The 16,941-nt window shown below is 42.7% G+C and overlaps 1 protein-coding gene across 5 annotated transcripts in view; it reads right to left on the bottom strand.

Moving 5' to 3' along the window:
- The window catches only part of c7h8orf34 (chromosome 7 C8orf34 homolog), a 176,548-nt gene that overhangs the window by 92,836 nt on the left and 66,771 nt on the right, over positions 1–16,941 (bottom strand). For all 5 annotated transcript variants that reach the window (XM_045221165.1, XM_045221168.1, XM_045221167.1 and 2 more), the window contains exons 4-6: positions 6,315–6,434; positions 6,038–6,066; positions 3,113–3,276 (exon numbers count right to left, since the gene is read on the bottom strand). In XM_045221165.1, the coding sequence (XP_045077100.1) occupies positions 3,113–3,276; positions 6,038–6,066; positions 6,315–6,434 (313 nt within the window). The remainder of the gene's footprint in view (positions 1–3,112; positions 3,277–6,037; positions 6,067–6,314; positions 6,435–16,941) is intronic.

The following is a 16,941-nucleotide window of genomic DNA, read 5'->3' as shown; positions in this document are numbered from 1 at the left end:
TTTTTTACACTATTATTTCTATAGAACATCTTGAGTTTTCTATGATTACATTGAAAGATACTAATCTAATTAGTAGTTTAGCTTATTTTTAAACATCTTTCTCTGAAAAATGCTGTCCCACCTTTTGATGTCACTACCAAAATACGCATTAAAAGGCTGTAGAATGAATGTGCCTTAAGCCACACCCCTACACATATCACCAGATGATGGGATTGCACCCCTCTCCAGCATGGCTACATGGTAAGTAGTCTAACTGCAAACATTTTGGAGAAAATGAGTGACAAGTTACTAAATCTTCATGTATTTTTAAGAAGTGTCACTACCGAACATTTAATATTTCAAGAAATATGTAAAGTGTGGTTTTGGGACTAAAATATATGTTTGCTAGTATCTACATCTGTCCAATGAATGCTAGCCAGCCATATGCTAGCTATTGGGATTCATTAAAGTCCAAAATAAGTCTAAATTGTCCAAACTGAAATGGTCACAACCAAAACAATTGACACCATCGAAATAGAAAGAGGTCTGAGACAGCACAGGCAGCAGCACTGAGGCTATCTCCAATTTAAAGTTGAATGTGCCATGCTCTACCAACTGATTTACAGCTGACCACCATGTGGGTCAAGTGGACAAGTGCACACTTCAGGAAAAAGTGTAGAGTATTGAGATGCATAGACAGCAGGGGGCTCCAACCCTCCAAGAGCCCAAACATTGACATCTATTTGGTCTAAACAAAAACATCTATAATGTACTGTACCCTACTCTACTGTACTGCACTGTACTGTACTCTACTGTACTGTTCCCTACTGTAATGTACTGTGCTCTACTGTAAGGTACTGTACCGTGCCCTACTGTAATGTACTGTGCTCTACTCTACTGTACTGTACTGTGCCCTATAGTAATGTACTGTGCTCTACTGTACTGTACTGTACTTTACTGTAATGTAGTGTGCTCTACTGTACTGTACTCTACTCTACTGTACTGTGCCCTACTGTAATGTACTGTGCTGTACTAAACTATACTCTACATTACTGTACTGTACTCTACTGTACTATACTTTACTGTACACTAGATGGCAGTGATATATCTTAAAGCCATTTACAAATAATAGGCAACCTAATTTGAAGAAGAAGACCATGCTCTCCGATCCTTTGCTGATCCCACCCAACCCATAGGAATCCCCACCCAGTTGACTACTTAAAAATGGTGGAAGCCCTCAACGGCAATGTCTACACTAAAACAAGCCATATCCATCTAGAGTCCTCTATCTGTCTTTATGATTGACACTTGATTGTTAGTCCACTGTACTTCTATACATTTATCATTATTTATATTTTAGATATTTTAGATTATAGAGTTATTGAAGGACAGGGACATCTGGTGCCAACATGCCGAAAAGTACAGCAGACAGTCAGAGAGTACAGAGGGGATAGAAACTGACCCTGTGCGATATCAAGAATATCTGGAAAAAGGAAAGGGAAATAAATGTTAAAGAAAGGAAGAGGGAAAGGTTAAATTAATACAATATTTATCTGAGAGGTAGAAGTCCTCTTCTGAAGAGGTCAAAGACAACACAGGTCAGCAGCAGTGAAAAGGCAGAAAGACACAGACAGAAAGACTTGTCTTTTATTGATTGTGATAGTAATATATGTCAATCACATGTGCCCCATTAGATATGGTATCAATTAAGTAAGCAATGAAGTTCAGAATGTACAGTATATGCCAGGTCACAACTGAAACAATGATGTCACTATCGAAACGCCTGTACTTTCGCCACAATAAAGATAGAAAAAATTACAATTAATTAACTAACAACATAATTAATTAGATGCATAAGTAATTCAATCCATCAATACGTTTCAGATTCAAACAATCAACATTGAACATTTTACAGAGAACAATAGAGATTATAATTATCTAAATTCAACTGAAAGATTTTGAAAATCATGTTAAAAATCATGTTTTTACTATTTTGTAAATGTTGTATGCAAATACAATTTCAAAAATTAATCTGTAATAGAAGATTAATTAAAATTTATAATACTGTGCAAGGTTGTTCCTTTATTGCAACTTTTTCACTATGTTTCACTAGTGACAAATTTAGTGGGGTGGTAAGGAATTCAGGTTAAAATTTCAAAAATGCCATTACAACAAAGCATGTGAGTAGTAGATATGTCTATCTGATATGTATATCTTTTAAGATGTGTGCTGAAAGGTTGGGAAAAATAGGATGCTTATTTTTTTAACCCCCAATTTACACCACTTTTGTAGAACGACTCATAGGCTATAGGGAAGAGGGTGCCATTTGGGACGAAAACAAAGTCACCCTCTCTGTTGCAGCTGGAGCATTACATTAATATGAATGGCCTCTGGTTGGTTAAGATTGAGAGGGGTAATTAAGGCATTCACATGCTTCCCAGACGAAAAAAGTACAGAAGAGTTTGTGAATATTTTGATGACATTTTGTGACGTTTTTGTTCCTTTTTTGGACTATTTTTTCAAGCGAAGGTCTTTTAAGGGAGTATGCTAGCACACTTGTTCGGTTCGGCAAGCCGAGTTCGGCCTCAGTATGCTTCAGTTCGGCTGGTGCCTTGCCGAACTCGGCTAGACGAACCGAACGAGTGTGCTAGCATACTCCCTTAAAAGACCTTCGTTTGAAAAATGAGAAAAAAGAGGCAATAGTACTGTTTGTCCATTTTGAGACGTTTTAGCCAGTATACACTTCCTCAAAATAGTCTGAATTAATCTAAGATAACTCAAGAAATCTGTCATAAATTTTGACATTTTTGCAGAGGAGATGTTAGTCACGCAATTTTACATATAACTAAGATGTTTAGTGCAGTGTTTCTCAATGAAATTTTTTGAATGAAAACGAGTCCTCTCTCATTGAATGACAACAAAGACTTTACTGAAGAATCCCTACTGTTGACCAAAAGTCCAAAGCGAACAAAAACGTCACAAAATGTGGTCATAATATATGCACAAACACTTCCGAACTGTTTCGGCTGTGAAGCATGTGGACACCTTTAAGGCATTACTCTGACACACACACAAGCACACACAAACACATTTACACACACACGTCTGCACACATACACACTCTCTCTTTTACCTAAAGGCAGGACTGCTATTGGCCCTCCCCCACACCTCAGTCTTGGTCCTGGGGACTGGGGGCTGGAGCATCTCTGCTGCCAGGGGGTCTGGATCCTCCTCCTCCCTGCCCACCCACTCCCCCACCACCCTGGGCCGCAGCACTGAGTTATACCCCCCAAGGTTCTAGTGCAGGGGAGAGAGGGGGTGGGGAAGGGGGAGATAGAAAAGAGGGGGGAAAGAGAGGAGGGGTGATGGAAAGGAGAGAGAAGGGGGGTGGAGGGAGATAGGGAGAAAAGGTAGAGAAAGGGACTGTCATATGGCCATTCAGTTCAAAACAGGAAGTAGGTTTTTTCAGTGATACGTTTGTGTGCCAGATACAGTGCATTTGGAAAGTATTCAGACCCCTTGACCTTTTCCACATTTTGTTACGTTACAGCCTTATTCTAAAATGGAATAAATTGTTTTCCCCCCTCATTAATCTACACACAATACCCCACAATGACAAAGCAAATACAGGTTTTTAGAAAGTTTTGCAAATGTATAAAAAAAATAAAAACAGAAATATCACATTTACATAAGTATTCAGAACCTTTACTCAGTACTTTGTTGAAGCACCTTTGGCAGCGATTACAGCCTTGAGTCTTCTTGGGTATGACACTACAAGCTTGGTACACCTGTATTTGGGGTGTTTCTCCCATTCCTCTCAAGCTCTGTCAGGTTGGATGGGGAGCATCCAGCTATTTTCAAGTCTCTCCAGAGATGTTCAAACAGGTTCATGTCCGGGCTCTGGCTGGGCCACTCAAGGACATTCAGAGACTTGTTGCGAAGCCACTCCTGCGTTGTCTTGGCTGTGTGCTTAGGGTCGTTGTCCTGTTGGAAGGTGAACCTTCGCCCCAGTTTGAGGTCCTGAGCGCTCTGGAGAAGGTTTTCATCAAGGATCTCTCTGTACTGTGCTCCGTTCATCTTTCCCTCGATCCTGACTAGTCTCCCAGTCCCTGCCGCTGAAAAACATCCCCACAGCAAGATGCTGCCACCACCATGCTTCACCGTAGGGATGGTTCCAGGTTTCCTCCAGATGTGACGCTTGGCATTCAGGCCAAAGAGTTCAATCTTGGTTTCATCAGACCAGAGAATCTTGTTTCTCATGGTCTGAGTCCTTTAGGTGCCTTTTGGCACACTCCAAGCGGGCTGTCATGTGCCTGAGGAGTGGCTTCCATCTGGCCACTCTACCATAAAGGCCTGATTGGTGGAGTGCTGCAGAGATGGTTGTCCTTCTGGAAGGTTCTCCCATCTCCACAGAGGAACTCTGGAGCTCTGTCAGAGTGACCATCGAGTTCTTGGTCACCTCCCTGACCAAGGCCCTTCTCCCCTGATTGCGCAGTTTGGCCATGCGGCCAGCTCTAGGAAGAGTCTTGGTGGTTCCAAACTTTTTCCATTTAAGAGTGATAGAGGCCACTGTGTTCTTAGGGACCTTCAATACTGCAGAAATGTTTTGCTACCCTTCCCCATCCTGTACCTCGACACAATCCTGTCTCAGAGCTCTACGGTCAATTCCTTCGACCTCATGGCCTTGATTTTGCTCTGACATGCACTGTCAACTGTGGGACCTTATATAGACAGGTGTGTGCCTTTCCAAATCATGTCCAACCAATTGAATTTACCACAGGTGGACTCCAATCAAGTTGTAGAAACATCTCAAGGATGATCAATGGAAACAGGATGCACCTGAGCTCAATTTCGAGTCTCATAGCAAAGGGTCTGAATACTTATGTAAATAAGGTATTTATGTTTTTTATTTTTAATACATTTGAATAACATTTCAAAAAACCTGTTTTCGCTTTGTCATTATGGGGTATTGTGTGTAGATTGATGAGGAAAACTAATAATTTAATCCACTTTAGAATAAGGCTGTAACGTAACAAAATGTGGAAAAAGTAAAGGGGTCTCAATACTTCCCGAATGCATTTTAAATAAATAAATAAGCGTTGCTTTAATGCCTGCCTGTCTGTCTGTGTGTGTGTGTGCATTATCCTCTCATTGCAACCAGTGGTGTAGTGGAGGGTAAACTCACATAAACAGCGTTTACTCACCAATTTTTTTATACCACTTCATCACTGACAGCAACCCTAACTAGCCAGTGTTCACAGCCACTCTCACAGTAACACTCATTTAGGTGTCTTCACTGTGTTTTATATGGAATGGAATTCAATGCTTAATGCATGATAGGAAGGTAAATATATCTTAATATTCTGTCTGTCTTTGTCTTGTCTAGAAGGAGATTATCTGGGCTTGGAGCCAGGCAGACATACAGTACATACATATATGATATTACCTCTATAGTGAACGTCTCTTCTTGAGGACAAGAATACATCAAATGCTGCTGCTATCTTCAGGGTTCGAAGTATGGGGGCATGGCAGTGCCATGAGAAATCAGATGGATGCCCATTCAAGTTAAAATATTAAGGTGGACACCTTCATAAGCTTCTTAAATGTAGTCCTGCCCACTGTTTGAGGGGCCTCCTGACAATCAATTCGCAATTAAGACTGTGTGCAATACTGGGAGATACTGTACACTGGAAAGTCAGTTCTCTCATTACTGTGTAGAAACCAGGCCAGACAGTGTATCAAACAAAGCTTTGTCTGCTAGGAATCACATCTACACACTAGCAGCCAGGAAAATACAGGAAGAGGACATGCTTATTGAAGTTTCTGCAGATGGATTCCCATGAGATTGTGGTTTGTCATTATTCTCACACACACACACATACACACACACACCATTATTCTCAGAGCTGTGTATTGTGCTGTTAACTGAGCCCAAATTGATGAAAGATGGAATCGGATTGCAACAGACAGGATGACGGCAATAGAAGGTGACGATATGACAGTTTCAATATCAAGACTGTGAACAAGGGATAATCATGACAAAGTAGTTCCTAGTTACCTGATCAAGTTCATCAGAAACAGCGATACCTTTAAGGAAGAGAACAGTGATTCAGAGGGAGCTCTGCTTTTCATGCGGCCTCTATTTCTAAAAGATATACAAAGTAATTATACATTTGACCTCTAGTCAAAAGTGGTTAAGGGGTTACTATAAGTTAAAGGTAATAGCTCCACTCACTGCGTGACAGGTTCTCTAGAGCCTTGGCTTTAGGGTTTAGGGTACAGTATTAGGGTTTAGGGTACAGTATTAGGGTTTAGGGTTTAGTTACTAGACTCACTGCGTGACAGATTCTCCAGTGCCTTGCCCAGCTTCTTGCTCTCCTGCAGGATGTGGTTGAGCTCATCAAAGTCTCTGCTCTCCCTCCACTCCCACGATGGGTGCTCTATGGACCGCGGCACTGAAACACACAACCACACAGAGCAATTTCATTGAAATGTTCTTCAACACTGAAACAAACCATAACTTGAGAAATTAGATAGTAATTAACTTTCACATACGTAAATCAAGCTTAGATATCAATATACGTTTTCTGTATGGAAAAGCTTGGAGGAAAGTCGATGTATCCCCTCCATGACCTCTGGTCTCCCTCCGGCCTGGAGGACTTTACAGCATGATTAACAGATGAAAATGGGTCAAACAGAAAGAGGAAATGACCCAGATTTCATTATCATCTCACCTACTTCCTCCAGTGTCCCCCTGCCATAGCCCTGGGCCCCTATCTCTCTCTCTCCCTCTAACTCTCAACCTCTCCATCTCTCTCTCCCCGTCTCTCCCTCTCTCTCTATCGCTCTCTCTCCCTCTAACTCTCAACCTCTCTATCTCTCTCTCCCCGTCTCTCCCTCTCTCTCTATCTCTCTCTCTCCCTCTAACTCTCAACCTCTCCATCTCTCTCTCCCCCTCTCCCTCTATCTCTCTCTCCCTCTAACTCTCAACCTCTCCATCTCTCTCTCCCCGTCTCTCCCCCTCTCTCTCTCTGTGATGTTTAATTCATGAATGAGGAGATGCAGATATATACATGAAATATGGAGGGAGAGGGGGAGAGATATTCTCCTATTAGGATAGAGGAATATACATGTAGTCTTTACAGTTTTTCTCAATTGCTAAAACACTAAACCCTATTGTCTGAACCAAATGCTCAGTTGCCTGAACCCACTGATTGAATCAATCACTCTTTTGGCAAAACCATAAGCACTTTTCACCTGTTTAGACATAACTTGCCAACACATTTTCATTGTGATGCACCCGTGCTGCATAATGGTGAGCACAGGTGACAAAAGTCAAACACAATTAGAGCACAGGTGTCACCACTTGAACACAACAACTCAAAATTGATCACACTTGTGGCTAATGATGTGAGGGAACATATACAGTAAGCCAGTTCAGAGAGCACTGGTTTGTGAGGCCCTACAATGGATAGAAATCTGAGAGGAAGAGTTCGTGTGAGAGGAGGTCGAGGTGGTCGAGGTGGTCAGCGAAGACAAAGAACAGTAATATCTGATGAAATCAGAGCTACTGTGATTGACCATGTTCTTGTCCATGGTATGAGCATGAGGGAGGCTGGACAAAGGGTACAACCAAACATCAGTAGATTCGCTGTGTCCACCATAATCCGAAGATTTAGAGAAGAGAACAGGTAATTACCTTTTTTTGACATTATAGTACAGTATGTAAATGTTGACAGCAATTACTGTATGACATACTATATACTGTACCACAGTATACTGTAAGTAAATATATGTTTCAGTACATCACTGTACCAATGTACTGTAGTATTGTAATGGAGGGTTGGTCTAACTGTTTGTAGGCCTAGTATTCCATGTATATTTTTTGTAACTCCATGTTCTCTTTTTGTAGAATTGAAAGACTGCCACATGGGGGTGGGAGGACAGGTATGTTCTCCCCACACCAAGATACCCTAATTGTTGATATGGTCCGTGAGAACAATGCCATTAAACTGAGCGAAATTCAGCAGAAGATCATTGAGGACCATTTAAATTTTGAGGGTATCAACAGTGTCAGCCTCTCTACTGTTGATCGTGTCCTCAAGCGCAACAGACTGCGCATGAAACAGCTATACAGAGTGCCCTTTGATCGCAACTCAGACAGAGTCAAAGAGCAAAGATTCCAGTATGTACAGGTTGGCATATATCCAGACACATTCAATGTTGATTACTCTAAGTAGTGATTTACTGTAGTGGCCTAAATCACTTTTTTCCGTATCACTTACAAAACTATATATATTTCTACAGAGGGTTTTTTAACTGGATGCAATGGAAAGACCCCATCAATACATCTACATGGATGAAGCTGGGTTTAATCTCACCAAAAGGAGAAGGAGAGGCCGTAATGTGATTGGCCATCAGGCCATTGTTGGTGTTCCTGGGCAGCGTGGTGGCAATGTCACATTATGTGCTGCCATCAGCAATCATGGGGTTGTCCACCATCATGCCAACCTGGGGCCCTACAACACTCACCAGCTCCTCATTTTCCTCAATCACATGCGAGATGCTTTGTTAGGGCAGCAGGATGAGCATCCCATCTATGTTGTTGTTTGGGACAATGTGAGTTTTCACAGAGCCCTCCAGGTTAGAGAGTGGTACAATATGAACCAAGGTTTTATCAATCTTTGCCTTCCACCGTACTCCCCTTTCCCTAAACCCCATTGAGGAATTATTCTCCTCATGGCGGTGGAAGGTATATGGACGCCAACCTTACACCAGGGTAAATCTCCTGCAAGCCATGGGACTTGCCTGTGGTGACATAGGTGTGGAGGCATGCCAAGCCTGGATACGGCATGCCAGGGTTTTTTTCCCCCGTTGCCTGGCCAGACAAAATGTGGCCTGTGATGTGGATGAAGTCCTGTGGCCTGACCCAGTACGGAGACATGATGCTGTGGCTGAGTAATGCACTTATTTGTATATTTTTGTACTTTATTTTTACAAGTGGCAAACGCATAAGATTTCTGTTTGTTTTTACAAGTGCTACATGTAAATGCACAAGATTTCTGTTTTGTTTTTTTGTACAAGTGCTAAATGCACAGTTTTTTTTGTTTTGCAACATGCATTTAGCCTACAGTGAACAATAAACATTTATTTCTCCAGCTTCATGTCCTGAGCATTGTGTTTTCTATTTTTCTACGTAGTGTTTAGTGACTGTTCAGTGGTGTTTTTTATTTTGATTGACTCGGGGCACGATTTGACAACATAGTTCAGTTTTGAGCACAGATTGAACTGTTTTGAGGTGAAAGTTTGGTTTTGCAAGAAGAGTCTGAGGTTTTGTGAATGTAGCTTGAAAATTGGGTTTTGTGTTCACAGTTAAGAGAAAAGGAGAGCAGCTTTCAAGAAATGTGTCTTAGCAATCGAGAAAAACTGTAACTTAACCCACATCTTATATGCATCGTTATGTTCCAACACCTACATTGAGTGTACAAAACATTAAGAACACCTGCCCTTTCCATGACATAAATTGACAAGGTGAATCCAGGTGAAAGCTATGATCCCTTATTGATGTCACTTGTTAAATCAACTTCAATCCGTGTAGATGAAGGGGAGGAGACAGGTTAAAGAAAGATTTTTAAGCCTTGAGACGATTGAGACATGGATTGTGTACGTATGCCATTCAGAGGGTGAATGTGCAAGACAAAATATTTGCCTTTGAACGTGGTATGGTAGTAGGTGCCAGGAGCACCGGTTTGTGTCAAGAACTGCAACGCTGCAGTTTCCTGTGTGTATCAAGAATGGTCCACCACCGACGAATTGAGGCTGTACTAAGGGCAAAAGTGGGTGCAACTCAATATTAGGAAGGTGTACACTCAGTGTACAGTACATCTTTGAATAAAACATCCATATAGAACCTGCCTACTGCACTAATACCCCTGGGTAGGGATAATAATGGACATACATTTACATTTACATTTTAGTCATTTAGCAGACGCTCTTATCCAGAGCGACTTACAGGAGCAATTAGGGTTAAGTGCCTTGCTCAAGGGCACATTTACGTCATTTAGCAGACGCTCTTATCCAGAGCGACTCACAAATTGGTGCATTCACCCTATAGCCAGTGGGATAGCCACTTTACAATTTTTTTTTGGGGGGGGTAGAAGGATTACTTTATCCTATCCCAGGTATTCCTTAAAGAGGTGGGGTTTCAAATGTCTCCGGAAGGTGGTGAGTGACTCCGCTGTCCTGGTGTTGTGAGGGAGCTTGTTCCACCATTGGGGTGCCAGAGCAGCGAACAGTTTTGACTGGGCTGAGCGGGAACTATGCTTCCGCAGAGGAAGGGGAGCCAGCAGGCCAGAGGTGGATGAACGCAATGCCCTCGTTTGGGTGTAGGGACTGATCAGAGCCCGAAGGTACAGAGGTGCCGTTCCCCTCACTGCTCCATAGGCAAGCACCATGGTCTTGTAACAGATGCGAGCTTCAACTGGAAGCCAGTGGAGTGTGCGGAGGAGGGGGGTGACGTGAGAGAACTTGGGAAGGTTGAACACCAGACGGGCTGCGGCGTTCTGGATGAGTTGTAGGGGTTTAATGGCACAGGCAGGGAGGCCAGCCAACAGCGAGTTGCAGTAATCCAGACGGGAGATGACAAGTGCCTGGATTAGGACCTGTGCCGCTTCCTGTGTAAGGCAGGGTCGTACTCTCCGAATGTTGTAGAGCATGAACCTGCAGGAGCGGGTCACCGCCTTGATGTTAGCGGAGAAACGACAGGGTGTTGTCCAGGGTCACGCCAAGGCTCTTCGCACTCTGGGAGGAGGACACAACGGAGTTGTCAACCGTGATGGCGAGATCATGGAACGGGCAGTCCTTCCCCGGGAGGAAGAGCAGCTCCGTCTTGCCAGGGTTCAGCTTGAGGTGGTGATCCGTCATCCATACTGATATGTCTGCCAGACATGCAGAGATGCGATTCGCCACCTGGTTATCAGAAGGGGGAAAGGAGAAGATTAGTTGTGTATCGTCAGCGTAGCAATGATAGGAGAGGCCATGTGAGGATATGACAGAGCCAAGTGACTTGGTGTATAGGGAGAAAAGGAGAGGGCCTAGAACTGAGCCCTGGGGGACACCAGTGGTGAGAGCACGTGGTGCGGAGACAGCTTCTCGCCACGCCACTTGGTAGGGAGCGACCGGTCAGGTAGGACGCAATCCAGGAGTGAGCCGCGCCGGAGATGCCCAGCTCGGAGAGGGTGGAGAGGAGGATCTGATGGTTCACAGTATCAAAGGCAGCAGACAGGTCTAGAAGGACAAGAGCAGAGGAGAGATAGTTAGCTTTAGCAGTGCGGAGAGCCTCCGTGACACAGAGAAGAGCAGTCTCAGTTGAATGACCAGTCCTGAAACCTGACTGGTTTGGATCAAGAAGGTGATTCAGGAGGGAGGAAAATGTGGCAAAGAGCTTCCTAGGGTTAGAGGCAGATGCTTGGAATTTAGAGTGGTAGAAAGTGGCCTTAGCAGCAGAAACAGATGAAGAAAATGTAGAGAGGAGGGAGTGAAAAGATGCCAGGTCGGCAGGGAGTTTAGTTTTCTTCCATTTCCGCTCACGCTGCCCGGAGCTCTGTTCTGTGAGCTCGCAATGAGTCATCAAGCCACGGAGCTGGAGGGGAGGACCGAGCCGGCCGGGAGGATAGGGGACACAGAGAGTCAAAGGATGCAGAAAGGGAGGAGAGGAGGGTTGAGGAGGCAGAATCAGGAGATTGGAGGGAGAAGGATTGAGCAGAGGGAAGAGATGATAGGATGGAAGAGGAGAGAGTAGTGGGAGAGAGAGAGCGAAGGTTGCGGCGGCGCATTACCATCTGTGTAGGGGCAGAGTGAGTAGTGTTGGAGGAGAGCGAGAGAGAAAAGGAAACAAAGTAGTGGGTCGGAGACATGGAGGGGAGTTGCAGTGAGATTAGTAGAAGAGCAGCATCTAGTAAAGATGAGGTCAAGCGTATTGCCTGCCTTGTGAGTAGGGGGGACGGTGAGAGGGTGAGGTCAAAAGAGGAGAGGAGTGGAAAGAAGGAGGCAGAGAGAAATGAGTCAAATGTGGACATAGGGAGGTTGAAATCCCCCAAAACTGTGAGGGGTGAGCCATCCTTAGGAAAGGAACTTATCAAGGCGTCAAGCTCATTGATGAACTCTCCAAGGGAACCTGGAGGGCGATAGATGACAAGGATATTAAGCTTAAATGGGCTAGTGACTGTGACAGCATGGAATTCAAATGAGGAGATAGACAGGTGGGTTAGGGGAAAAATTGAGAATGTCCACTTGGGAGAGATGAGGATTCCTGTGCCACCACCCCTCTGACCAGATGCTCTCGGGGTATGCGAGAACACATGGTCAGACGAGGAGAGAGCAGTAGGAGTAGCAGTGTTTTCAGTGGTAATCCATGTTTCCGTCAGCGCCATGAAGTCGAGGGACTGGAGGTTAGCATAGGCTGGGATGAAGTCAGCTTTGTTGGCAGCAGAACGGCAGTTCCAGAGGCTGCCTGAGACCTGGAACTCCAGGTGTGGGGTGCGTGCAGGGACCACCAGGTTAGAGAGGCAGCAGCCACGCGGTGTGAGGCGTTTGTGTAGCCTGTGCAGAGAGGAGAGAACAGGGATAGGCAGAGGCATAGTTGACAGGCTGTAGCAAATGGCTACAATAATGCAGAGGAGATCGGAATGAAATGAACTAAACATCTGGAAGAAGAGAGAGCAGGGCCTCCCTCACCAAAACTTCCACCTCAGAAACTATAATTGTTTCACTGAACCACCCGAACAAAAACTCTCCCAACTTCCACCTTTAGAAATCAGAATTGTTGTGAACCACAGCGGTTCAATGTTTAAAGGAGTAGACTCAACCCACTTTATTCAGCTAGCTAACTATGACACCATAGCTAACTAGCATGCTAGCATCCAATAACACACAGTTTAGCACCAACACTTGGTCACAACAAACCACCAATAGTGTGTTAACACACTAAGCAGATAATTCGTGTCCGTGTCTAGTTCCTTTCTATATTGTTATTAAGCTATGTAAAACAATGGTTGTTGATGTGTATGGCATACGTGTAGTGTATGGCACCCTATGGCACCCTATTCCCTACAGATGTCGGATCTTAACTTGATCACTCTTTTGTCGCTGAGAATTTTCCTGCTGCATCAGGAAATTAAAATGTGCCCTGGGAGTCCCTGAAAAGAGCAGTTCTCGTTCTCTCCATGTGGGGCAGTCGAGTCACAGGGATCAGGGCTTGTTATCAACATAATTGTCTCTCTTGCTCACTCAAACGCTAGGCCTAGGTCCTATTACTGCAACATTGGACAAAATGTACAAAAATGCCATACACATCAACAACCATTGTTTTGCATAGCTTAATAACAATATAGATATTGGTCTCCACTAGCCTACGACATACAAGTGTCAAGTGTATGCTAAGGTCAAAATGAAGTTCAATCATATCCTGGAGTGGCCTAGCGGTTAGGGCCGCTGCATTCAGCGTGGCCGCGCACATATAAGCATACAGTGTCGGCGTGGGTTCAATTCTGACCCACGCCTCCACTAGGCCACGACATGAGGTTCCACAAATAACTCAATCTCCCCGATTGACTTTATTTATTTACACATTTCAAATATAGAGAGTGCAGGGTTATTTTACCCCCCGATCTTGATGAGAAATGACCATGCCAGACACTTTTGGATAACATAAATAGAAAACAAATAAAATAATAACAGTAGGCTACACCAACATTAGTTTCCATTCATACAATGTGTCAGGTGAATTGGCACAGTAGATTTGCCATAGTAAACAATGAAAATATGTATTTATTTTGTACGGAATTCTTGTCAAATAGATAAATCGCCCTTAGTCTGTTAAGAAAGGACTAAGTTGTTCCGATAACAATACCAACCAGAGAGGCGAACATATCTTCAAAGACTTTTTGTTGCAAGCAAGACTAAGGGTAATACCGACAATTTTTTTTAGCAGTAATGAGATGACCAGTAAAGGTTGCAATTGAGATCAGCTGTGCGGGTGAATTTTGCATGTATGTTTTAAGACATCAGATACTCTAGTGCCATTGATTGTTGTAATTGGCCCCTTGTTATTTGATTATATTCCAATAGGCTACATTCTGTAGGCTAACCATTAGCCTATCCATTGTCACATCATGCAAGGTGTGAAAACCGATAATAGGCTACTGTGTATCCCTGGCTGAGTTGATGAGCTGATTGACAGATGTAGGCCTGCTGTAGAACAATAAACTGTCCTCCGGTGTGGATACTCGTCCATGTTTTATAGTTAGGATATGTGTAATCTGTCAATATACTGTAGTTCTGGTCTTTGGTGTGGATTGAAAGCCTGCTCTCTCGAGCACTAAGAATACATAGGCACGTCGTTTTTTATTATTTTGTCTTAAGCCTTCCCCAAACTATAACCACTCGGAATTAATGCCTAAACTGTTATCCTTTTGGTTGTTTCTGTTTTAACCTTGTAACCACATGGAATGAACCCTTTAACCATGGGGAAATAATATACCTTCATCTATGAGTCAAAGGGCAGTGGGCTGGATTCGAACCCATGCCGAGTATGGCATATGGTTGCCAGGAACAGTGGCTGGAACCACTGGACAACACTGACACTGAGGAAACCATTAATTTATTCAGTCTATTTCTTGCTTTAACATATAATAAAACAATTGATCTAAGAAAACTGATTTTCCCTAACAAAAAACGCAACTACCCCCTACAAATATGTCAATTTATTATAATTATAATTCAATTGAGATGCGCTGTACCCTGCACATAGCCTACCAGGTCCGGACTACCGCATTTGGGGCCCCAGGGCACTGACCTCCAGGGGGGCCCAAACCCCCCTAAACCTTTCGGTAATCCAGCCCTGTAGCATACATAAGGTACAATGTAGGTAAGGTGTGCATTGTATTCAAACTCCACTTCCAGTTGCGATTCTAAATATTTGTTCAGATATTCAAATCCTCCTGCTGCAGGATTATTTTCCTCCTGCGACGAAAGGGGTCAAATTAAGATCCAACATCTGTATGTAGTACACTACTTGACCAGAGCTGTATAGGGAATAGGGTGCCATTTGGGACAAATCCTGTGATATGCAATACAATTATGATGTGAGAAAATAAAGCATCACACTTCAGATTGGACTGGGGACGGGAGTCATAAAATTGTTGCTAACTGTAGGTCATGGAAATAAAACAAGGGAAAATGAGAGGAGAATCTGTGGTATTCTTGAAGACAAAACACGATAATGACTCAACTAGTTATGAACTATGAAAAATATGTTTGACATTATATGGTATGTGTGTATCTCTTGTTGCTCAGGACGAATAGGTCTAGAGTCTAGGTGTTTTATCCACCCATTTTCAAATAAGCAAAACAAATGTATATCTTATGACAATATTCACTCAGTACATCCAGAATCTTAACCTTTCTATGTCAGATATCCAAAGGGATCCCTCCACCAGGAAAAGAAAAACCAGAGAGAGTCTCAGGTCAGTGTGTTGTCTATTAAGAAATGTTGCTATAAGATAAAGAACATAAAAAAAAGCTATAATTGCAATTTATATCCAAGTGAGTGCTGTCCTTCTTTCATTTTTGAAGCAGGTGTAACCGGTGCTGTACTGCACCGCTGTAGCTCTGCGTTGTGTGTGATTCATTGAGGCTATAGACGTGGACTTTGGAGATCAGGTTGTTTTATGAATCAGAATTCTGTCTCTTATAGTGCATCAAAGTTATTTGAGCATGAGCACGCAGGGCAAAACGCAAGTACACACTCCCCTATTCCCAGGATGCAGGCATGCATAATAACAAATCAACATGCTATATTAATATATGAACCTGGTGAAATTCACAAAGTATTTTAACAACTGTTACACCGGGAAATACTGTAAGTTTGTATTGACCCAAAACCAATGGTGGAAAAAGTACCCAATTGTCATATTTGAGTGAAAGTAAAGATACCTTAGTAGAAAATGACTGAAGTAAAAGTGAAAGTTACCCAGTAAAATACTACTTGAGTAAAAGTCTAAAAGTATTTGGTTTTAAATATACTTAAGTATCAAAAGTAAATGTAATTGCTCGAATATAATTAAGTATCACAAGTAAAAGTAACAGTACAAATGATTTCAAATTAATTATATTAAGCAAGCCAGGTGGCACCATTTTTTGTATTTTTATTTACAGATAGCCAGGGGCACACTCCAGCACTCAGACATCATTTACAGACGAAGCATGTGTATTTAGTAAGTCCACCAGATCAGAGGCAGTAGGGATGACCAGGGATGTTATCTTGATATGTGCGTGAATTTGACTAATTTCCTGTCCTGCTAAGCATTCAAAATGTAATGAGTATATAGTAAAAAAGTATACTCGATCTCAAATACAGCAGAAAATGGGTGGGTGAAACCAAGGATACTACTAAAAGTTCTAAAAGTAATCAGAAGCAGTAATCTAAAACTAGTTTGATAGATTCTACCCTTCTACTGTATGTTCCTGAGAAGTGAGTGCTGCTCCTGCATACATCAATGTACTGTGTTGTATCTCTGAACATTAGCTACTGTATGGAAGACTAATTTGAATTTCATCAGCCATCTGTGTAAAGTACAGTACTAGACATGTTCTACAAAGATACAGTGATACCATGTTTTATGCATGTTTCATGTATGTTTCATTACTGAAATCCACTGGATTACTAGAAGTGTTCTACAGTAGGGGGATATCCATGTTAAGTTTATAAACCTGGAGAGTACACAGGTATGTCATCTACTTTTTTTCTTTTTTTTGAGGAAGAAGAGGAGGATTTATACTGTAGTTTTTAGTGTAAATTAATTTACTGCAGGAGGCAAACAGTGTCTTAACACACAGCCAAGTTAACAGAGGCATGTTTAGTCTTTGCTCTTCTCTCCTCTCCTCCCTTTCTGTCACGATCGT

The sequence above is a fragment of the Coregonus clupeaformis genome, chromosome 7, assembly GCF_020615455.1.
Source record: "Coregonus clupeaformis isolate EN_2021a chromosome 7, ASM2061545v1, whole genome shotgun sequence".
In the NCBI taxonomy this organism is placed as follows: domain Eukaryota; kingdom Metazoa; phylum Chordata; class Actinopteri; order Salmoniformes; family Salmonidae; genus Coregonus; species Coregonus clupeaformis.
The sequence above is the reverse complement of the archived record's forward strand: the minus strand, read 5'-3'. Positions and strand labels throughout refer to the sequence as shown.